At 46.0% G+C, this 10,894-nt stretch overlaps 1 protein-coding gene across 1 annotated transcript; it reads right to left on the bottom strand.

Moving 5' to 3' along the window:
* Positions 9,899–10,576, bottom strand: LOC109841644 (death domain-associated protein 6-like). Its single transcript, XM_020410594.1, has 2 exons — positions 10,165–10,576; positions 9,899–10,098 (listed from the first exon to the last, which is right to left on the bottom strand). The coding sequence occupies exons 1-2, from the start codon at positions 10,574–10,576 to the stop codon at positions 9,899–9,901; spliced, it is 612 nt and encodes a 203-aa protein (XP_020266183.1).

Raw genomic sequence — 10,894 nt, 5'->3', positions numbered from 1 at the left:
TGAGGTGGCTCGGCCTTGGCCGAGCCACCCCGAGGTGGCTCGGCCACCGAGCCACCTCAGGGTGGCTCGGCTTTGGCCGAGCCACCTTGAGGCGGCTCGGTTTGGCCGAGCCCCTCTGGGTTTGCTGTTTTCCGTTGTTTTGTGTTGTGTCTGTTTTTTGGTTTTGTCCGTGATTTGGTTGATTGAGACTTTGATTTGTTGATCTGATTTGGCAGTAAGTCTGATTCCTGATTTGGCAGTAAATCCACTTCTGAGTTCGAGTCCGAAACTGATCTTGATTCGATCGTGATTCGTCCGAGTCTATTCCCGGTTGGATGACTCGTTGATTCTTTAACACTTGGCTTGATTCCGAACGTGTATGGATTCATTCCGTTGTTCGCGTGCGATTTGTCGATCTCGTCGCCTCGTTGGTTCGTCGGTTTGTGCCGAGCTGTGCTAAGGGACCTATAAGTAGTTTTATATGCCTACAATCATGTCATGCTCCAAGCGCAACAGGAGACACTTCTCCAAGTAAAGGATATGTTGGCCCAGCTCCTTGCTGAAAAAGGCCAAAGACCCGAGTCTTCCTGGAGGACTATGTTAAAGGGAAAGCAGAAGGCACATGAACATTCAGATCGTGAGACTCACAACCTGGAATCTTCTTCTGAAAATGAGAAGGAGATGGAAAAAGAGCTGCATCCTCATTCCGCTAAAGTGGATGAACTAGAGGCTCACCTCAACGCAATCGCCAACAGAAGCGAGCTCCGCGAAGAAGGAGTAGTGCGGCCTTACCCTGCTGAGTGGGATACAGCTCCCTACCCACCGAAGTTTAAGGCCCCTACCTTGCAACCGTTCGATGGCACAGGATCGCCGAATCAGCACATTTACTACTTCAAATCCCAAACTGGAGATGTGGTAGCGAACGACGCCATTTTGACCCGGCTATTCATCGGTACCCTCAAGGGTGTCGCCTTTGAGTGGTTTATGATACTGCCTGTCGGATCTATCCAGAAATGGGTAGACCTGGAAAGGCTATTCTTGGCTAGGTTCTTTGAGGATGACACAGAGGTCTCAGTCCCGACTCTTCTCACCACTAAGCAAAGGAAGGGAGAGTCAATCAAGACCTATGTTGAGAGATTCCACAGCATGGCACTGCGATGCCCGTCAGGTATGACCCAATCAACCTTGGTTAAAACTTACAGGCACAACTTACAGACCCAGCTCCTTGCTCAAATAGGAGTAGCGGAGTGTCGCTCCTGGAGACAACTAGTTTCACAAGGAGAACAAGCTGAAGAGATAGTGGCGCGAGTTAAAGCTGAAGAAGTGTCACAACCCAAGCCGCAACAGCAACGCAATCAGCACAACGCCCAGCGGTCTAAGGGAAAAGAGACTTTGGCAGCTGAAACTAACACGCGAGTACCACCGCCTACTAAGCAAGGCAAGGCGCCAAATCAACAAAAAGCACCCAAGCAGTATTCGTTTAAAGAGGAGCATGTAGATACCTTATTCCAATTGCTTCGAAAGAACAACAAGCTGCAGTTGCCTGAAGTCAGGAAGCCGGATGAAGCAGGGAAGGTGGATGACCCTAACTATTGTCGTTATCACAGATTCCTTGGACATCCTACCAGAAAAAGCTATGTCTTCAAAGACATCTTGCAGAATTTGGTAAATGCTAATGTGCTCACTTTAAAACCAGAGCTGAAGACCATATCCACCAATATGGTAGCAGTCCAATTTGGTGACTTCCCTCCAGTAGTAACTGGGAATGGCATTGTTCCCATTCGTAAGGGAGAAATCCACCTGAAGAATGCTGACTTGCATAGTCAGAAAGACAGGGGGTTGGTACCCCTCACTTCCCCAAAAGGGAAAATCATGTGGGTCCACCCTAATCTGCTAGGAGATCAATAGTAGACGAACACCTCGTCCAAAAAGAAGGGAGGCAAGGCTAAGTCTTCCAACAGGATTAGCCCCTTCGTTACTAAAAATAATGACCACCTCAAACCTCTTACTGATTCAGAAGAAGAGAGGATTGCCCTGGCAGCATACCCAGGAGACAACCCTGGCACTCGGTGAGGAAAAGCTTACTTGAGGGATTATAGCCAGAACGCTCAAGAGGTTGAAGAACAGCCCCAAGACACTGGGGGTTCTGTCCCGAAAAAGCCAGTTGATAAGGGAAAACAAAAGGAGCTCCGGTTCAACAAAAATCTCCATCAGGAATCTGGAGAATCAAGCGCTCTCTTCCAGTTCAATGTTATGGCACAGTTGGCCAACATACCGGCCAGAATCACCCTATATGAACTCTTGAGGCTGTCCAAAACTACCAAGGAAGCTCTGATCGAAGCCTTAAAGAATACAGAGAGCTTTATAACACAAGTCGCTCCAATCCCTGAAGCTTCTGAAGATCAACCTTGTCTGCAATGCCTACAAGCAGCAAGAAGTCTACCATGCATATCATTCACTCAGGAAGACATGCAAGTCAAACACAAGCATGATAGACTGTTGTACTACACGGAGTATATTGGATCCTCTGAAATCAGTCGTGTTCAAGTTGACCCAGGCTCAGCGCTTAGCATCATGCCTTACAGGGTCATGCAGGTCTTAGGGATTCCTATGCACTGACTGAACACCACCCAGACTACCATCTTCGGGTTCAACGCTAATAACACTCAGCCCCTGGGAAAGATCAAGCTCAGATGCCAGATCAGAGATCTTAAGTCCGAAGTGACATGTTACATCATCGATGCGGACACGTCCTACAATCTTTTGCTAGGACGATCATGGATACATGCCAACGACGAGGGGGAAGTCCGAACCTTAATTGCGGAAAAATACCCCTTCCGAGGAGTGGAAAATTTCCACACCGACTCCGTCTTCTATCTGGAGTCCCAGGAGAAAGAAGATGTGGACAGCGGTAACGAAGCTGATATTGAACCAGATCCTGATGAAGATTGTCCATGGGAGTTAAACTTCGATGTAATGGGTCAGGATGAGAGTAATAATAATGTACCGAGCGAGGGCGAGTGGTGCATTAATGAAGATTTTATTTTGGCGTACTTGTCTGATGTGTCCTCTAAAAATAAACAAATAGAGAATGATCCTAATGCAGGTACCAACCCATGGCACGTAATGTGCAAAGAGGCATTCCTCACATTGCCAATCAAGTCATCCTTCGCTTCAGATGAAGAGGTCGAAGACGCACAGAAGGCTTTCTTCAAAGTCCCATCCAAAAGGAAAGGGCAGAAGCCGATCTGTTTTGGTAAAGTCAAACCCGAACAACTCAAACGAGGAAGTTCAGAGGAAGATGACGGAGTTCCCTAATTCCATTACCATGAACCTAATTCTATACACTTAATGAAACGAATGGGGTATAACTTTAATGAGAAACAGGGTTTGAACTTCGGGAAAGGTAGACGAACACCGATCCGAATGTCTCTCACTCCTGAAGAAAAACCTCTGGACTACTATCAAAAAACAAGAAGGGGTGTGGGTTACGTCACAACTCCCCCTGCCTCGAAAAACGAAATCAGTAGTTATCAGCGTCAGGACCATTCATTCGGAACATCTTCATGCGAGTCCGACGTCAGTGTCGGACCTTTCTTTAAAAGTCAAACTGTGAATATGGTTTCGACTAGTCATCCAGATGAGGACGCAGGGGGTGATGAGGGGTTAATAGAATTGACCAATGATCCTTGGATCAAACGTCTCAACATCTTGTGGGATATGCGATTCGAACAACGCGAACCACCCACTGAAGATAAAGTGATCCAGGTCAACATGGGAGATGAGCATGACCCTAAGCCCATCTTCATAGCTGAAAACCTATCATCATCTGAAAGAGAGGACCTTATATCTCTCATTCGAGAATATATAGATGTCTTCACTTGGAATTATGAAGATATGCCTGGCCTTGACCCGAAGGTTGCGATGCACCGTCTCAACATCGATCCGGATGCAAAACCCGTTAAACAACAACAACGCGGGTTTCATCCAGAGATCATGGAATCAATTGAGTCAAAAGTTAAAAAGCTTATAGACTCAGGTTTTGTTAGGGAAGAGCAACATCCGGATTGGGTGGCCAACATTGTCCTAGTGCCCAAGAAAAACGGTAAGGTCTGTATATGCATCGACTTTCGTGACCTTAACGCAGCCTGTCCAAAGGACGAGTTCCCACTTCCTATCACAGATGTTATCATATCCCGGGATTTGGGAAACCTCTTCAAACCAGTTACAAAAATCGGTAACAGTGGAGCAGCCAGGCGGCTAGTTGGGTAAAGTAAATTGCACATGGGTTCCCCCGGCGGAAAAGAAGTACCATGTGCGAGCTCCTTCATACAAATTCCCAATTCGAGCCAAAGCTGGGTTGGGATTGCCAACGTAAAGCTGGTCATATCCGAATTGCCTAGCAAATCTAGAAGGCATGTAAGGCTCGATGATGCACTTCTCCCACAAGCGATAGACCAGGTAGCCCAACCTGATCATAAGAAGCCAGCTAAATGTGCCCTCTTCCAAAGAAGACGATCCCTTAAAAAACAAGTTCAGGAAGAGGGCATCTTCCACGTCAGCTCCGTCAAAATTAGGAGCGCAACAGAAAATCCGGTAATTGTCTTCCCGAGATAGAAGCTGTCAAGCCCTGACTATATAAGAATTAGTCCACGTGGCCGACTCCAATCTCTGTACAAAGTGAATATAAGCGTCATCGCCCTCGTATACTCCCGTCATCAATGAAGGGTAATGCAACACGAACCAGGCCGTTAAATACGTATATGGTGCTGGTATACATGGCTGAGGAGTTTTCCCAGCTTTCTTCTTAGTAGCTTTGATTCCTGAAGCGCTGAGAAGTTCTGAGGTCAACATCCTTAGGCCATTCTGAATGCAGCCGACCATAGCAGTAAGGAGACTCACAGGTCTCCCATGCGCTAGCAAAGTAGCTGGGTACACAACTTCAGCTTGTATTGCCTCAATTGGTTTTGACGGTACTACGCACCGCTTCAACCAAATCATAAAGAAGCCCGCAAGAAGAGCCGTGTCAGAAATAGGAACTGTGACTTGGTGGTGGAAACTTTCAAATTCGACACCAGCCTCAAAATTATCCTCTGCATGCTCTGTCTTATAGGTAACACTGGAAGCCTTAATTCGAGCTTTAGCGTCCTTAGGAGAGATGACTGCAACACGAGATACGGCTACATCTTTCCGGTTTAAGTTCTGAAAAAGGTATTCCGCCCACGTGGTATGCATAATGCCCCCCTCCACCATCCCAAAGACTTGGGCACATATGTGGAAGTGACACATCAACTCCCAGAAAGTAGCGTAAATTTCCGGGTGCGCCACCTTCAGTAGGAAAAGCTCCTCGGTGGTGGGGATGAACTCCTCGTAGGGCGTTTTTCCGAGCGACAACCCCGACACTGCTTGCATCTCATGAAGAGCAAAACCTAACTCTCCTGTAGGCATGAAGAATGTGCAACTGTCCGGGTTATATTTCTCCAACATAGTGAAGAAATTGTGATAACTCTGCACGACACCCCATCGAGTAGCTAACACGGGAATTGTGAGACCTGATTGAGCGAGTGACTCCTTAAGCTCCTCAAGAACGAAGTCAACCATGCGGGTCCACCAACCTCCTTCTCCAGAACAGACCCATCCAGGGGATCTGAACATCTAGGTAGAGAATTCACCCTGAGTTGCAAGGAATTGGTGAATAAAGATGTTCGTTGGACGTGGCATCTCCTGAATCGGGTCCTTCTTCTCAAATAAACCGTGTCTCAACCCCTTGAGTTGCCCCCGATTTGTGTACGAGCCCATCGACCAAATCCAAGAGACACATTCTCTTTCTCTTTGACTATGTCGAAGGTCAAACCCTGACGACAGCTCAAATTCAAGAAATTGGAGAGTGGGTACATCCTCTTCATGTTTGGGAGGAATAAAAAGCGATTATCAACCCTCCGCAGCAACTTTGAATCTTCCACATATGTGAGGTGATCATCGACTGGTATACGATCTCAAAATATGAACGCTGGTTTGGGAAACTGGGCATGACCGGTAGGGGTCTCCATGTCTAAGTCGGTAATCAGAACCCTGAGAGTGGAGCATCGAGGGAATTTAATCATATCCGCTCTCTCCGAGTCAGGGAAGGTACACAGTGGAAGGGAATTTAATCATATCCGCTCTCTCCGAGTCAGGGAAGGTACACAGTGGAATTCTGCTCTGAAGACTGAATATTTCATTCGCGAGTCAGGGAAGGTACACAGTGGAATTCTGCTCTGAAGACTGAATATTTCATTCGCGTCAGGTCCACCATATATCCAAAATGATGCTCTTGTGAAAGCCACACGTTTGGGAGAAGCTCTGCGCAATCAAAAGCAGAGGTTAGCAGCTAGAAGCAAGCTGTTGATATAAAGACAGAGTCTGAAACACAAGAGGTTGAGCCTCGTGTCAAAAAGAATCTCTCACACAAGGGTTAAAAGTCTCGTGTTAAAATCTCAAACGCGATGGTCGAGCCTCATGTCAGAAATCTCGAACGCGAGAGTCAAACCTCGTGTTGAAAAACTTGAACGCGAGAGTCGAGACCCACATGGAATCCCAATTCCGCGTTCTCATTGAATAGAAACGATTCATCTTCCTCGTTATCAAGAACCCATCTAGGGTTTTCAGAGAACTTGCTAAGGCAAGTTAGTTCGGTCAACACTCACCACGACAGGGAGGCCCCTGCGACTGCGATGACGATGACGATGTTCCCGCACGAACAAGAACACCGCCGGCATCCTCAGCCGACGGCGTTTCAGAAGTCGCTCCAGCGACTTTCTGGGAGCTAGAGTTCATTCGTCGTGACGCCATCGATATAATCGGTCGGAGAAGGCGTCGTCGGTCGAAGGAGATGAAGTTTGCATCAAACGAGAGTTTTCGTTCTTGGAAATAGCCGAAAATTTAGAGAGTCAAGTGACTCTTGACGTGACCACTCAGGTCTATTTATAACAGCCGTCAAGCTGTTAAGATGGCATAGGATTCTAGGAGTGAATCCCAACCATCTTTGAAACGCGAAGTTCACAACCGCGTTCAAATTCCCAAGTGCAAGGCTCAAGCCAGTGTTACGAAGGCCTGAACCTCGCATTTTGAACCTTAAATGCGAAGGTCACCTTAGCGTTGCAATTCTTCTAAATGAAGAACCTACACTTGTGTCTTCAAACACGACACTTATTCCTCAAAGTCATGAGCCCTCTTAACAGAGTGTTAATCAAAACCTCTGTATCTCTTCAGCAGAATCTAAATTCTCATTGGGTTAATATTATGTGATACGGGTGTATCTTCTCTTCGGAAAAATGATCCTCATGGGAGCTTGAGGATAGGTGATTCTCATGATATCTTGAGAATAGAGGCGTGGTTGGAGCCATAGAGGATGGCGAAAGAAGTCAGAAGGAGTGGAACGCAGAAGATCAGGAAAAACAGGGTCGGGTTCTGGCCGGTCGACCGCGGCACCCATGTCGGTCGACCGGAGAAACCTGCACAAGGCAGGGTTTGCAGAAGCGCTCTGGCCGGTCGACCAGACCATGCTTGGCGGTCGACCGGATCGTGAATTCTGGGTTTCCTGTTTCGTTTTGGATTGGCCGGTCGACCGGACCAAGTCTGGCAGTCGACCGGATCGCGATTTCTGGGTTTCCTGTTTCGTTTTGGATTCTGTTTTGACAGGGATTCCTGATTCTTTTGGGCTTGTTTATTTACAAGATTGCCATCCACGTTTGCACATCTATAAATATGATTGTTTTAGGGTTCTAAACAATCAGATCTCAGGGAGAAGTGATCAAGAGAAATTCTAATAATTGTATTAGGGTTTAGAGAGAGAGTTGAGAGGTTGTTCTCGATTCTAGTGAGATTGTGAGGGAGAGATTGTAATCTTTGTTCTTCATAATCTAGAGAAGGTATTTTCCTTCGCCTTATACTGAATTGTTCTTGTGTTTGGTCATCCTCTTCTCAACCCACCTTTTGGTAATTTCGCGACCAAAGGGTGCTCGCACGGCGACTCGTATCATTATGCCCCAGATGGTCATCATCCCTACAGAGTCTAAGTTTAGCTGGCTTTAATACCAATGCAGCTATAGCTCCTCTGTCAGAATCCACTTATCGATTCTCATTAATAGAACGATAAGTCTCTAAAATCATTTAGATCATTGTCAATTTATTAGCTCTCCTCAGCAGAGTAATAAATAACCAGTTTTCAGTGGGATAATAAAATACCCCAACTTCTTGTTCAAATCACAAGTATCACAATTCATCGCTCCGATGATAAAACACTTAGCAGTTCTCCCCAGTGAGACGCTACAATATTCTTTCCCCACAGATGTCACGTTAAAATCACACCTCTGACAAAATCAACTTATCGATTCTCGTCAATAGAGCGATAAGTCCTCAAAATTGCCCTGATCGCAATATTTCTCATGTCACGTTAAAATCACACCTCTAACAAAATCAACTTATCGATTCTCGTCAATAGAGCGATAAGTCCTCAAAATTACCCTGATCACAATATTTCTCCTGTCACGTTAAAATCACACCTCTGACAAAATCAACTTATCGATTCTCGTCAATAGAGCGATAAGTCCTCAAAATTGCCCTGATCGTAATATTCCCCCTGCCAAGTTAAAAAGCTATACCTCTGGCACTTATAGACTTCTTTCAGTGTTCCAAGCAAAAATAACACAGGAAGAATTCTACTAGTCAGCCCCATTACGGGAAAATAATAAAATATTAATCCTCAGCAGTTTGAAACTTTCTGGAGTTATCTTAAACGATAATAAAGAGAGTTTTCTGCATCAGAACCATTGTGGAGATCTATTCTAAATCGGGAATACATCTTAGGTATTTCTCGTGATTTGTTGCTTAAAATCAAAACACGATAAATGCAAGAAACAATGAGGAATCAATATCACTTTTTTTCAAGAACCAAAAGAAAGTGATACAAGACAAATTTGTTCTTATCAAAAGAACATTACAAGTGCAAAATTCACTCGTGCATCAAATCAAAAGAAATAAGTTGGGTCCTAACTTCAGTTAGCTCCTCCTCGTGAGTGGTTCGCACCATGGCTTCAGCCTTTGCCTGGAGTTCTTCCTCACTGGGTATGATGATAGCCGCCGCTTCATTCCTGGCTTGTTCCAAAGCTCGAGCCTGCGTGTGATATTCCAAAGCACCAGTAGCATTTTGGGTGCTAAGGATATTGACAACATTTTCTTCACGGAAGAGTTCAGCCTTTAATCGCAGGACTTCAGCCTCTGCTTCAACAAGTCTATCATGAAGCGAATTCATAGAAGTAGTCGAGCATTCTAACTCTTCTCGCTTCTGAATATTACGCTCGCGAAGCTCCGTGATTTGACGTTCTCATTCAGCCAAGTCCCGTTCTATCGCCTCCCGGCGAGCCACTTCTGCAACCTGAAGACTGGCCAAAGTAGACACAATTTGTGGCTGAAGCTCTCTGCGACCCAAGGCCTCAAAATGCAGTAATTGTTCTTCCAAATGAAGGATAATCTTAGAACATCGCTCGAACCACGGAATGTTTCCCACACTTCTGACTCCGTTTAAGCCTGCCTCCAGAAGAGGTCGGAAGGAATTAAAAGTTCCCTGACCACTCACCGCATATTCAATCATCTTCTTCGTGAGGCTATTCAAATACACCAAGGAAATTTGAAGGAACTCAGGTGCACCCGCAAGACTTGAAATGACACTCGGGGATGCTCCCCTAGCCATTGAAATGGGTGCAGGAGATCCGGGCACCGAAGTTGCAGAAGCGGTAGAAACATTCAATTGTGATGGGCTTGAGGTCAAAGCCATCATCGCCCTTGCCTAAGATGTGCTTGGACGTGCATCTGTTGGAGTAAGCGAGATCTTCAGCAATGCGGTAGGTGAAGCAGCTACAGTAGATGAGGCAGGTAGAGGCTACTCTTGCGCAGGAGCTGACACCTGCACGACCTGCTGTTCCAGAGGAGAAGTCACGATATTAGCCTCCGGTAATGCTGTAGTTGAAGCAGTCGCCACAGGTGAGCCTGGTAAGTGTTGCTCTTGTAAAGGAGCTGGCACCTGCGCGACCTGTTGTTCTGAAGAAGGAGGAGCAGTAGTAGTCCCTGGAGGAGGTGAACCTGCACGAAAAAATGGTCGGAATGCGAAAAAAGCATATGGAAGAATTTCAAACAAACACGGCTTACCGGTGAGATAAAAAGGAGTATAACCAGATGCTTTATCGGATGGAGCCTTGGGAGCATCGTCAAAAGTGGTGATGTCATCCATGGAATCATGTCCATCGTCTCCTTCACCGTCACCTGGCGCATTGCCAATTTCAGCATCCTCATCACCTCTATCTTCGTCAGTTGCATCACCAATCGAGGAGCCTTCATAATCAACTTGCTCCTCATCATCCCGGGTAGCCGAGGGTTCAGGAAGATTTGTGCCAGCAGCTGGTTTATTCGTAAGTCCCATTGTAGGACTAGGAATTAAATCACTAGCTTGTGACATTAATGCTGAAGGAGGAGGGGATGGATTCTCTTCGAGACCCCCTGGTTCTAATGCAGGAGACTTAGGAAGGTCCATCACCGGAGCAGATTCTGCATCTGCAGCCATTAATTCGCCCTCTTCATCCTCGGGGGGATGGTAAGAAGAAGCTTGTTTTCGGTAAAAGTTGCCTTCATTACTGAACTCATTATAATATTAGTGTTTACAAAGAATTCAGATCTTAATCAAAAGAAAAGAAGAAAAATTACAACTTTCTCGAAAATAAACACAAGATCCGTTCGTCGTCTCTTGCTTGCGTGGGTCTTTAGCCTGTGACGGGGATGTCGATATCCGTGGACTACCTGGCAATCAGATCAGGTCCAGAACTTCGTCGATCCGTGAGGAGATCTAGAAACAGAAGCGCCTATCTCAATAAAAGCGAGATAA

The sequence above is a fragment of the Asparagus officinalis genome, chromosome 5 (genome assembly GCF_001876935.1).
Source record: "Asparagus officinalis chromosome 5, Aspof.V1, whole genome shotgun sequence".
NCBI lineage: Eukaryota > Viridiplantae > Streptophyta > Magnoliopsida > Asparagales > Asparagaceae > Asparagus > Asparagus officinalis.
Note: the sequence above shows the minus strand (reverse complement) of the source record. Positions and strands in the feature narration are given on the sequence as shown.

Bases quoted from the DNA above. Each gene is read 5' to 3' on its own strand.
- LOC109841644 (XM_020410594.1), bottom strand. From the start codon at position 10,576: ATGGCTGCAGATGCAGAATCTGCTCCGGTGATGGACCTTCCTAAGTCT. The intron at 10,099-10,164 runs GTAAGCCGTGTT...TTTTTCGTGCAG, and splicing joins TACTCCTTTTTATCTCACCG to GTTCACCTCCTCCAGGGACT.